Source organism: Patella vulgata, chromosome 1 (assembly GCF_932274485.2).
Source record: "Patella vulgata chromosome 1, xgPatVulg1.2, whole genome shotgun sequence".
Lineage (NCBI taxonomy): Eukaryota > Metazoa > Mollusca > Gastropoda > Patellidae > Patella > Patella vulgata.
In genome coordinates, this window is record NC_065879.2 from 62,485,628 (window position 1) to 62,499,501 (window position 13,874).

Sequence of the window (13,874 nt, forward strand, 5' to 3'; positions counted from 1 at the left end):
AATTTAATATTGGTTTTAATTAATTTTGAAATTGGAAATGCAAAGAGATTTTATCGCCTCTTCCGTATGTGATAGGTATTGGTACTATACACATTATCCTTAAAAGACAATTTTTTAAACTGACCGTAACGATGCATCGACACTAGAAACCGAAATCGCCTATTTTGACCTATTTTGACTGCTGGGGTATCTTTCCGTACGTGACAAGGAGTAGGTCGCCCGTCCAACCTGTGTATTTTTTCAGGATCACCTGGTTTCCCCCCCACTGCTAGACCCCTACGCGCAAGCGAATTATTGAAATAAAATTGAACCATACGTTAGTCCCGAAATGACCTAGTTTGTGTCGAGTGGTCGATCAACCCCATTTCGCTCTCTCAATTTTAGCACTCCTAACTCTAAAACTAAATGCAAGGAACGGGCCTATTTACAGAGTTCACAATTTTAACCTACATGCACACCTACATGATATACATATTATTATAATCCCTATGGGATATTTTAATTATTTACTGTTATAATATGAATTATCACTTATTCCCCGTTAAATAAATATCGGTCACCGGGTGCAGCTGTACAACTTCAAGGACCTTGGCCTCAAGTGCATGGGACCAACTCTACATTTTCTGAAATGTCAATAAAAGCCCTGGAATGATTTCATTTAAAAAAAATAATCAGAAAGTAAATCTAGTTTTATTTATATGCTATTTGTTGCCAGAAAATATATTTTGTTACGAGTCTAATTCAAATTTAAAAATAAACAATGGGTCTGAGGCATATTTTATTGATATATAGAAATTAATGCAGTGTTCTCATTATGTGATAAAAGAGTGCCAGAAATGTCTCGAAATTCAGCCATTTGTGTATTTAGTATATCAAGTATATGCGTGTATTACAAAGCTCTGATTTGTGTACACCCCGCTCCCCCCCCCCCTCCTCGTGTCACTATCATGTACATATCAATTCTGCTGCCAACCCACCCATGCGAATATGACTAAATTATGAAACATTGTCTAGTCGTTTGTATGTTACGACAAAACGAGGCTAGCGTGGCTCATTTGCTGCAGAACGGAAGGCCTTGCAAGGATTAGTGTCTAGTCGTTTGGATGGTACGAAAACCCGAGGTCAAAGTGGTTCCCCGTTGGCAGTGGTGAAGTATGGAAGGCCTAGCAAGGATCTGTGTCTAGTCGTTTCGATGGGACGAAAAACGCCCGTCCCCTCGTCCATGGTACAAGGATTAGTGCCTAGTCGCTTGGATGGTATGCAAAACAGAGGTCCCCGTTCTCTCCCTTTGTCTGTGGTTCTTGACCGAAGGCCCGACAACTAACTTTGCGTGCAGTTTTTTTAGGTAGGACGAAAAATCGAAATCCTGTGTGCATATTGGCGTGCACGAAAAATAACCCTTTGCATTTGGAATTTTATGCACCCACCCCACCCTCGAACAACGCTTAACATAACATTTTGTTTTCACTACCTACATTGTAAAATTTGTTTGATTTCAGATGACTTAGCCCCGGTTTTTCACAGTGAAAGATTTTGATGAAACTTGACATGCATGTTTATAACCCAAAGATATGGTTCCTTTCGATATTTGCGCATATCGAATCGTAACTTCATGAATTATGGTCCCTGATTGTAAGAAAAATCACTTTATATTTCGCGTGTTCTCTATCTATCTCTCGGAAATGGAATATGGAAATACACAAGCTAGCTAGTGTATTACAGGTTGGTGGTGGTGGGGATGAGGTCTTCTATTTGCAATGATTTTTTGACTACAAAATATACGCTCTAACTCATTACTCAAACTACAGCAAAAAAAAAGCGGAACGGAAACCCGATTTTATATATTCTTACAATAGCAACGCACTTCGGGATTAACTTAGAAATGGTTCCACTACTGATGTCTTCCGCCTTACTCCTGCCACAGTAGTGGCTTGTCCTACGGAGTTCCTTTCCGCAAGTTTTTTTTAGTCAAATGACTACAAAAAGGTTACTGGCCTATGTATAGCTCCCTTAATTTACACATAAACTGACCTAAAACTGCACTGCACATATAATAAACCAATTCCCATTGAAATAAAGGTGAAGCCGTACTGCATAATTATATGATTTGATGAAACCCAACTGCTACCTGAAGTTTCTCGCCTATCGAAGTTATAATATCCGCCGGTGTCATGGCGGCTCGCACATTATAAGAATCATTGCTTTGAAAATGTAGAACGCATTAACACAAAGAAAAACTGATGGGTAACTAGTTTAGTGGTCCAGTCTTCACTATAATTTGTGATAGAATTACTTATTTAAAAAAAACTGAATGATGTAAAAATAAAAATGGTTGGAGTGCCCAAGTTTAGATTTGTCGTTGATTTCATAAAGATGTTAGGATATAGAACGTTAAATACTGTGTGATTCAACATGGCGGCCGAGGGGTTTAATATGATATAAGTACGAAATACATGTACATGTAGTACCAAATGGTTTATATGTATGAGAGTCAAGGTTTGGACTAAATGCCTTGGGGAAGTAGGGGGCGACTAGCATGTGCCTCTCTTTAGTGGACCGATGTGAGATTGCCCATTGTATTAACTGGACGGGTAGGCCTATTCACCTTCAGTTATGTGTCAATGTCAAATAAGCGGCTTCGTATCAACACGGTCGGCTCTGGGCCGGTTTAATTCTACGTATCTCTCGTAGCTGAGAGAAAAAAGATTTTTTAGCCCAGAGAATATCTTCCGTCAGAGTGGTTGTTGATTCATAGATTCTAATAACCCCTTTTGAAGTTTATATGAAAGCTTTGAAATCTGCTATGCAGATCTAGTTTTGGTTGAGTTCGAATTTCGTGAAAATCGGACCAAATCTCAAGACAAAATAACTGCCCCTAGTACACAATTAGTGTAAACATCTGGTATATCAAAGTTGTGGACCCTCTAGAGGTCACAATTTTGATCTGATTTTGATGATTATAAACATGCATTTCAAGTTACATCAAAATCAGATGAAAATTGTGACTTCTAGAGTGTCCACAAGCTAAAAGTGTGATTTTTCAGTGGCCATAATCCATGAAGTTATGGTCGATACATGCGAATAGCGAAAGGAACCAAGATCTTTGGGAGATAGACCTATATTTCAAGTTGCGTCAAAATCTAATAAAAATTGGGATCTGTAGAATGTCGTATAAAAAATCCATCTGCTGCAGCTGTTTTTTTTTTTTCTTTTTCTTGATGCTCCGAGTGTGTTCACTCAATCGGCCAAATGAATTCGGCTGCAATTTTGCATTGATTGATTCTGGGAGATTTGCCCTAGTGTGTCTGCCGCTTTAGAGATTCAATCAATCAGCCACCCAAGCCCCATGCAAGGTCTAAAGTTAATGACCAACATCATAGAATGGGATCCCCAGTTAATATACAGACATAATCACCTTGAATCCTTCATTTGAAGACAATAGATTTTAGTAGGGCTGGCTTGATTCACTGGTATATATCAATACAAGGCTAAAACTATGCATTATCATACTGTTGCCCTAATACTAAGAGCTGGAGGACTGCAACACACATAAACAAACCCCACAAGACAAACCCATGGACAAGACACACAATATGCAGAGACATGCTAGTGTATGTACTGTATTAAAATTTTAAAAATGTTTTGAATTTACCATTTACTGTGTTTTCTTCTATCTGTTCAATCACCCAGTTAACAGCTTTAGCAGCCATCTTGGTTCCGTAGTTTCTATCGTAAGGGGAGGGAACTCCACCTTGTTGCATATGACCAAGCACATTCAGTCGACAACTGAATGTCCCCTTCCCCTCCTCAGAATACAAGCGATAAATAAAATCTGATGTGTAATTCTCATTTGCACATTCATTCCTGTAATTAAAATTCAGGTACAACATCAACATCTTTACACACATTTAGGAGAAGAGGTTGGATGTGTGTGAAAATACATAAATTTGACCATTTAAGATGCCCCCACACACCCTGGTATCTGGATTCTGACTAGATCATTCTTTTTTGAACAAATATTACTAAACACCAACCCATGGAACATACCTACCAAATTTGGTTGAATTCTATCCAGTTTGAACAAGTATAAATTTAGTCTATCAAGCTGTATCTAATTGATTAGAACAAAGGAACCTACCTACCAAATTTGGTTGAAATATGTTAAAAGTGGTATGACAAAAGCCCAATGGAATAATAAGGAAAAGAAACAAACCGTAATATTAAACCACGTTGAACACCAGCATTGATTATTTTTCCTTTCATGTGATAAACATCATCCTGGAAAATAAACAAACAAAACATGATAACATTTACAACATGGCTGTTAGAGATTTGGTTCCAACATTCAAATCTAAACAAATACTACAAAGAAAAAATAATTAAGCACCCCCTGTATAACCAAGCAAAAAAAGGTCATTTGTTAGAAGACAAATTTAAGTTTATTAGATATAAAGACTGTTTACCTTCAAATCTAAGATACTGTGTTTCTCTTCATATATATAGGCAGCATCTGCTCCTCCTGCAAGCGCTGCTAGAGATGCTAGGTAACCACAGTAACCACCCATAGTTTCAACAATAAATACTCGACGTTTTGTTCCTGTAGCTGACTGTTTTATACGATCACAGATCTGAAGCAAAACATACATCAATATGGCTTTTTTTATTTGAAGCAGTACATGTATGTAGCAGAGATGTAAATATCAGTGGCTGTCATTGTTCTAGATTATCCCTTCATTTTTGTCCTGTATGATTCTGTTTGTATATCTGGCAAAGTCGAGATGGTTCTGTCCAGATCTGTATTATTACAAAAATTTGTTATAGCCCCCACCTTTCACATATACATGTTCTGGGGTATTTCACAATGGTACAAATATAAAATTACAAACAAGATGTTATCAGATGTTCTAGAATGAGTACCATATTCATTCACTGCTTTTACTAAAGTACCTGGTAATGTTATATTGTCATACAATGAATTTTAAAATTTAAAAATACATTATGCTCGCGCTAAATCTGCCTATAGCAGATCTTTCTTTAGGCCTAAAATATTATATAAACTATTAATTCGACATTTATTAACAAAACAAGACCATAATCAACTCACGATGGCATCAGATACTCAAGATTTCAACTAGATTAGAACGGTTTGCCATTTAAAATTTTGATTTAAAAATGGGAAAGTCTCGAATATACCATTTCCCTGGTCACAACTATGCACACATCTTGTCAAAACTGCAAACAGTGATAACTTGGCTCAGAATTAAGTAATTTGAATATTTGAATGAAATTTTCAATATTTTCATTTTACATTATCTATCTTTGAGCTATTATAGCAAGAATGGTCAGCTCTTTATCTCAATCTTACCTAATGTATCTTTAAATAAAATAAATAAGATCAGTAGTAACTAAGAAAAATGTTTTTGTTTACTGAGGTGCTCCATCAATATGCTAGACTATCTGACAGTGCCAAGTGTTTGACCATGCGAGTTAATGTTGACACAATAGTTAACATGTGTTATTTTAATAATAGATATTAAAATGTTTTTTAATAATTCTTCTTTTTGTGTATTTTTGAAAGGTTATCAATATGTAAAGTTTAATTATATGATAATGGAGAAGAAAGAACTTACATCTGTAATTTCATTAAGTGCTGTATCGGCACCAAGAGAGAAATCTGATCCTGGTAGATTATTACTAATAGTACAAGGTATTACGGTGATTGGAATACAGAATGCAGGGTAAGTAGATCTAGCTTCCGTTATCTGTAAACAACTGTGATATGCCTGAAATATAATATAAACATACTGATGAAATATATAAACATTCAAATGAAATATGTAAACATACAAATGAAATATATAAACATACAGATGAAATATATTTTTAAAAATGCTGATGAAGAAAATTCGAGCACAACTAGGATATCTGAAATCTAGCTTGCCAAGAAATCTAACTTGTCTCATTTTGAGACATACAAATCATTCCATTCTATCATTGAGAAATAACAGTTTCTAATCGACCAAGTGAGGTCACTGACAAATATATAATTACTATTTTTCAATATATTAAAATATACAATTACCATTGTTCAATATATTAAAATACAACTTTAGTTTAAAACAAATGAACAGTATTTTCACAATTTCAAACAATGTCCTAACAAACTTTTTATGACCAGTTTATTTATAAAAATTATGTCAGTTAATAACAGGAAATCACTCTGATATCTGATGAAAACATAATGGACGGCTCTGTTAATAAAGATGTTACCCACCTCAAAGCCACCAATAATAACCAGACCTTCTATCTTATATTCCTGTAATTTAGATGCTATTCTTCCCAAACCTGCTCCCTCCGCATCTTGTCTGTAAATAAATAAAAAAAAAACATCAACTATATATAATATAGATATCATAGGAAGAGAAATGGTTGTTACTGGGTTAATCATATTCGAGTCACAGAGATAATGTTAATAATTCATCAAAACATTAATATGCGAGAGAAAATGTCTTGTGAGAGTGACATTCAATTTATCGTGGTACTACGTGATTAGGTCTACAATGAATTAATTTAATCGTCCAGTCTTCTAGTCTTGTATGTCATCATTATCACATGATTTCAAATTGTACATACAGACATATTCGCTATGATTGTACAACTGCTAGACAATACATCAGTAATGTCCAGCTTCAGGTTGCTCACAACCTTTGAGTTTTGCAACATCTTTTCAAATCATGACATATATACTTCCCTTAATTCAAGAGCCATAAGTGATTCAAATTTGTTAGAGACATTACACCATTGATATTACATAAACTTGTCTGATTGTTTACTTCCCTACTGTTTTTCCTTATATCCTTGAGAATGTCTTTACCATTCACTGAGACAATTAAGATGACGGTAATTCTGTTCCAAATTGGGCAATAATGACAACATCATCTAATAGAAATGATGATGATGTAATCAGAAAATAGAAATGACAATGACATCATATGACAATAGAAATGATGACATCACATGTCACTAATTATATATGATACTGACATCAGATGGCAATAGAAACGATAACATCAGATGACAATAGAAATGATACATCTTATGACAATAGAAATGATATTAACATCTTATGACAATAGAAATGATATTAACATCTTATGACAATAGAAATGATATTAACATCTTATGACAATAGAAATGATATTAACATCTTATGACAATAGAAATGAAATGGGGTTTAACGTCATACATTTCCGTTCCGACTGGGCTAATGAAGATGGGCATACGCCATACAGTGTGCTATGAGGGAAATTTTGCCAGGACAGTGGTGCTACATCGAATTTCAACTGCCAAGGGATCTTTTACGTGCGCCCCGATGTGTACATAGGACCACGACTTTTCGTACCATTCAAATGACTATATGTTGTCTCTTGCCAGGCCCTCTGTCCTGCACCATTGACAAGGGGGAACCACGCTGGAAAATCCTGATGAACTTTCTCGGCCAATGCTGGGATCGAACACAGGACATCCAGGTTAGCAAGCCAACGTCTTACTCACTGAGCCATAGAGCTGCAACGATTCAGTTCGGTGCACCGATAACCGACACTAGCCGCCTCGGTTCGATCCACGATCTACAACGTTCAAATTTCGATTCGGTTCAATTGCAAATTAAATTTCAAATAAAAACAACGTACACCTTTCCATATGAAATAAAATGAAAGACCTGTAGCAATTAAGTCCACTTAAAATTATAAAAAACTTAGTTTTTACGTTACTTTTAATTTACGTTATTTAACAAGATAAGAATGTCACTCGAAAACATAACTAAAACAGAGTGATCTCCCTTTAAAACAATTTCCGTATGTTGACGAAAGTTAATTTATTTAAAATTGGTGACGTACCGAATGTTCATTGGATGTTAATTTAGGTCAATAGCTTCGGTAATCGTTATATAAATTCTAAACGATCTCATTAGCTGATAATTCCGGTCATTATCTTCGGATATTTTCGTGTTTAACGATTATTACCCGTAGTCAAGCAAACACGACTGGAAGGTAAAATTATGGCAGACGACGTACTTTCTCGACCACCTGGTCATTTGAAATCTAAAGTTTGGGATCATTTTGGTGTAAGAAAAAAACTCTAAAGATGTGGCAACTTGTAGAGTATGCTACACTGACATATCCCATAAAACACAACAAACCTGTCAAACCAATAAAAGTGTTCAAGAGAATTTTAGTCTTGTGTTTTTATCGTTTTTAATGAATTATATACAGGAAAAATTACTGGCTATTGTAGCTGATAATCGAATCGAAAATAATCGAATCGAATGGTTAAAATCGATAATCGAACCGAATCGAGGTAGTTGTGAATCGTTGCAGCCCTACTGAGCCACCATGGCCCCCCATATGACAATAGAAATAATATTGACATCATCTGACAATAGAAATGATATATAAATTTTTTTAGCAGTACTTACTTTTTAGTTCCTAGTAAAGATCCACCTTTACCAGCCCAACCTTGAACAGTTGTCCAACCCATAGGACCTACCTGAAAAATGTCACATAATAATAAACAAGTTAATAAGTTGAAATGAAACAGGATTTAATGTACTACTTTTCTGCACCAACCAGGCTAATGAAGATGGGCATATGCATGCAGTGTGCTATGAGGGAATTTTGCCCAGACAACGGCATTTCCAACTGTCAAGGGTTCTTTTACATGAAAGCCCATGTATACACAGGAGCTTGGTTTTTTGTCCCATCGGAACAACTAGTTGCTGCTCCTTGCAAGGATCTCAATCTTGAACCACAAATGGATACAAAGCTGAAAAATCCAGAGGAAATAGGGTTCGACCCAGGACCACCTTGTTAGTGAGCTAGCTCCTTACTCACTGATCCACTGTGGTTCTAGATAATAAATAAGTTAAACCTTGTAAAATATGCCACTTAATAACTTGTAGATTGCCTAAAAAATAAACAATTATAACTCACTTTGCCATTAAGTAGACCATCAAAGCTGTCTTGGATACCCAGTATTTTATAACCTTTAGTCAAGGTTAACCTGACCACTGAACGTATAGCAGCATTCATACCACATGCCGGAGCTCCTATATTCATAACAGCTACATTGCGAGATGTCTAAATAAATAATTTAAATATATAAATACACAGTAGTTGGGTATAAAACAGGAATATGAAACATTCAATCCAGATGTTAATTTCATTATGTTTAATCGGCTGGTCACTTCATTATCATCTTTGAGACATGTTTGCAAACAGAATTACCGGGCAATAACAGTTTGACGGGTGCTTTCAAGTTTTCAGTATGAAGTGCAATATCTATGAATAAAATTTATGGATGATATTAGGTAATAGGTAGTATGAAAGGTTTTCAATGTCAGGGGCAATAACTGCACATAAAATAGATGGACAACCATAAACTTATGTATGGTTTCTCTCTACCAAGAGCTTAAAGATGACACAAGGTACAATTTTATGGATACACAATTACTGAGTTTCATACTAATCGAAGTTTCGACAAGGATACTCTCATCTTTATCAAGCAAATGATACAGGTATGTGAATAGTAGGCAAATATATACAGAATATGCAACAAAGATAAGAATCAAATACAATTAAAGCTTAACACCTTTGATTAGGAGGTCATTTACAACTAAACCTACACAACGGAAACTCTTACAGGGATTAAAAGGAGGGGAATCCAATTATTTTTAAAGATCAATGTATTAACACTATTAATGGGAAACCAATTAACCTGAGCTATAGATAAACAATAATATAAAGAAAAGTGTGTATGTATGGGCGTACGAGTGAACAAGAGTGATCGCTGATGCAGGTGTAAAGAAAAAATAATAATAAATTAAAAATTAAAAAATATAAAATATATTAATTCAATGAACAGAAAATCATGAAAGATAAAACTTATTATTAGACTGTACAATTGGACGGGGGAAGCCGTAAATATATTGATTCAGTAAAATGAAAATCAAGGATTATGAAATATATCTCCGGACTGTAAAACTAGTTAAGTAATGAAAACCAAGATATGTAAAATGTATAATTAGACTGTGAAAAAACTGGATAAGCACTGAAAAAGAACAAAAGTATGGGAATCAATCTATTATTAGAGTATAAACCTGGACGAGAGAAATGGTAAATATATTAATTCTATGAACTGAAAGTCAATATTTTACATTTATTTATCCGTTGAGAAATAAACAAGATATGGCCATTTTTCTGGGCTATCCGTAAAACTATTCTGGTTTGTCAAAACTGACTCAATTTATATTTACTAAATAGTTCAGATCTACGTTGGCAGAATGTTTACACCATGTACAGTTTTGGCCCAGATCAAAGATCTTCTTTCCTCTAGGATTTTCGATTATGATGTAGCTTACAGATTTTGTTGTAGTTTTGTATCAATGTATATGTTATAGACTGGCCTTTAGATATATGTTTTAGACTGTTCTCTATTACATAGATGTTTTAGACTGGCCTCCAGTCTACAATATATAATATTATAATAGATAAACTATGAAATACTAGTTATCTTATGATAATATACTTATTTGATCAAACTTTGTATTTTTACCACAGATTGGACGAGGAACAGAAATTATTAAGGACTGACAACAGAGGCTGGTCTTCTGTCAGTAATACAAAGTTAACAAACAGCATAATGTTGACGAAATCTAGATGATAAAATTCACCACTGTGCAAAAGGTACAGTCATTACTGTGGTATAATCAAGTGAGAAGAATTAATATGTGAATAGAAAGCGTGATGTTTGTTATCAGTTAAAGATGGAAGAAGGTATAAGTTAATATAGTTCTAATCTATTAAGCTTGGTTTTAACAGATCATTATCAATAAGTCTCCTATTACCAGGCTATTGTATATAGTGCCTTATCACCAGACTTTAGTATTATAGTAAGTTATTCCTAGACTTATAGTCGCTTATAACCAGACGTTATAAGTCTGTTATTAATGACCTTAATAGAAATCCTACACCATAAAAAAACTTACATCATCTTCAGCTATACAATTGGAATGACCCTAAAATTTATCATATACATGAACTATTAAAATTAAGTAACATTTTGTCCACCTGTTTACATTGTTTAGAGACTGTATCGAAACTACAGCGAAAACTATGTTGTTAATGAAAACGATAGATCTTGCCAGCTATCAATTAAAAACTTAATTTCAAATCCATAAATACTGCCTTTACGAGTTCAGCCTTCACCTGCACATGCTATAGCCTATTTTTTCTTCAAATACTAATGGCAAAACAGTCATCTGACAAAAAACCAAATTGAAGAATGTATTTCTTACTTTACTTTCTGCTAACTTAGTAACCTACAATAAGTTTTCAAATTTCAATAGATATGCTAACTAACTTCAAGGGAACATTTTGTTAACGAAAATTTAGTGCTGTTTCCATTGGGTCCATCAATTACCTGATGTGGTTCTATGGAATATATCAGTCAATGAAAATTAGAACAGACGTGTCAACCCCCAAGTGTGAAAAAATAGGAGACCAGCAATGAAAAAACAGGAGAATCCGGGCGATTTCATCATTCTTTAAACTTTATACACTGTGCACTCGTTTTTGCTGCATACAACAACAAATGCAAATTCTTTTTTGGTTTCGGGTCAATATTTTTTTTATGACAGAAAATCTTTTTCGAAAGCTTTTGTGAAAATATACATAAAATGCTACCCAAAAACTTTAATACGGCACTCCAAATAAGTCCTTTACAGTCATAATATCTGAGTGACGTCATAAGCGGTATAGAATCGCTCGTATTATAAGGTTCATGCTCGTACCAATTTTAAAACTGAAATCTGTGACTATTAGCCACCTAAAACTTATAAAAATCATAATAATTTAAATGATAATATATAAAATATTTATATCAGATAAAAAGAAGGCTACATTTAGTCGAAATTAGCAAATTTCAGTCTATGGCTGTAATCGTGTGAATGGAAATCCACGTAAATGGTAATTGCGCTTATATTTCGATAACTTCAATTTTATTTCAATAATTCGCTTGCACATAGGGGTCTTAAGCAGTGGAAGGAAACCCACGAGGTTGGACAGGCAACCCTACTCCTTGTCACGTACAACCGGGGAAACGAAACTAGCCAGTTGACTCAATGACAGACCTTATGATACAGCACGCATGTGCTAAACATTTGGCCGCCACCCCCCCCCCCGCTAGCCATTTGGAAAAATGACAATAACGGGAAGAAGCTTGTACAGGTCTCTATTTTATCAGGTATGCTCATGTACTTTGCTACCATTATACTTTATTTACTCCAAACAATAAAACTCACAAACACAGGTTGGTCTGTCAGGCATATTACCAGAATTAGAAGATTCCTGTCTAAATCTGCCAATCATGAGGTCGATTTATGAAACGGAAGTCTCACGGAAAAAACAGATTAGTTGAAATGTCTGAATTAGAATGAGAAGGGAAAAGTACTTTGAGATTTATCTCACCTTACAATCGGTGCCCTCTGGGTTACAGGCAGATGATGGCGGACGCAATTTACTCAATAATCGGTAGGTTGATAAATTATTCTGGAAACTCCTACAAATCAAAACAACATGAAATGAGGTTTAATATGTATCTTCATAACAATAATTCAGCAGACAAGACTGCATTATCAACTTTATTGTGTGAGTCGAGAAAAAACTTCAGGATTTGGTTTGGTTTGGCATCTGCAATATGACAAAGCAAAATGTGCGCGGACGACAGATGGTACAAAAACAATTCCTGACAGTTAGAAATTGGCCAAAAATAGGATGAGACACTGCTTTCCAGACAAATTTCTCATCCTCCACAGGTAACCAGAAAAATAGAAAGTACCATATGATAGTCCCAAATTGAATGACGGTGACATTCTGCTCTGAAAAAATATTTTTATTAATATTACTTACTTTCCTCGTAGCCTCACAGCTTCTTCAAAATTCTTCTCATTCATAGCTTTCTGTACAGACTGGGTCTAAAATAATATTATTATAATTAAAATCATTTTTTTATTAGGTCAAGTGGTTTATAATTAGTTTTAACTGGGTACAAACAGCTTGTAAGTGAAAATGAAATTTTCTCAACAGTTCAAATCAAAGGGTATAAATTGCCAGTCTAAACCAATAAGCCTATTAGGTTATATGATGATCTGACGAAAAAAGATACATTCATACAACCCATTTTCAAATTTGCTGAAGAAACCAGACTATCACTAGAAGTGTACGAAAGTTTATGCCTTTAGGCTATAACAATGATGTTGGGGTATACGACTAAACCTATGTTGTACAGTACAGCCAGATTGTTATAAATTATACACTTCACTATAGTATAATAATGTTTTTAAGAGTAATGATTCCTGATCCCAAACTTTACAATGAAAACTACATTATACTTCATTGTGCAATAATGCTGTCCAAACAATATATTTACCCTCTCTACACAGGGCAATAGTGGAACTCGAACTGTTTGATTTCCTGCAAGGGAGACAACTACAGCTGGAGAATCTGGTGTGGCGTCCATCAAAGCTAATACTGCTTCTGCCCCCATTCTAGATCCCTAGAGAAAAAATAAACAACAAACAACTGATATTATATCAAGGGCTGCCTTCCAGATCTCTTCACAGAATAAAAAGCCACCAGTGTTGCTGATGTATCGCACAGAGGAAAAGTGAGGGGGGGTGCCCAAGTTCAGATTTTGTCATTGATACTGCATGGTTGAAAGGTTTTCAATCTAATGATCCGATGAAGTTCTAGGGTGCGTCTATTCGTTGTAGATTTCTGGAGGTCAGGATTGGTACCCAATTGTTTAATTATTTGGTA

At 34.8% G+C, this 13,874-nt stretch overlaps 1 protein-coding gene across 2 annotated transcripts in view; it reads right to left on the reverse strand.

The window, feature by feature from the left end:
• The window catches only part of LOC126813500 (ATP-dependent 6-phosphofructokinase), a 44,384-nt gene that overhangs the window by 9,537 nt on the left and 20,973 nt on the right, over positions 1 to 13,874 (reverse strand). Inside the window, exons 10-20 of one of the 2 annotated variants that reach the window (XM_050539155.2) lie at positions 13,486 to 13,611; positions 12,966 to 13,030; positions 12,525 to 12,615; positions 11,045 to 11,074; positions 8,991 to 9,137; positions 8,477 to 8,547; positions 6,275 to 6,365; positions 5,631 to 5,783; positions 4,464 to 4,628; positions 4,214 to 4,278; positions 3,653 to 3,864 (exon numbers count right to left, since the gene is read on the reverse strand). In XM_050539155.2, the coding sequence (XP_050395112.1) occupies positions 3,653 to 3,864; positions 4,214 to 4,278; positions 4,464 to 4,628; positions 5,631 to 5,783; positions 6,275 to 6,365; positions 8,477 to 8,547; positions 8,991 to 9,137; positions 11,045 to 11,074; positions 12,525 to 12,615; positions 12,966 to 13,030; positions 13,486 to 13,611 (1,216 nt within the window). The remainder of the gene's footprint in view (positions 1 to 3,652; positions 3,865 to 4,213; positions 4,279 to 4,463; positions 4,629 to 5,630; positions 5,784 to 6,274; positions 6,366 to 8,476; positions 8,548 to 8,990; positions 9,138 to 11,044; positions 11,075 to 12,524; positions 12,616 to 12,965; positions 13,031 to 13,485; positions 13,612 to 13,874) is intronic. The other variant, XM_050539156.2, reaches the window with a different exon arrangement.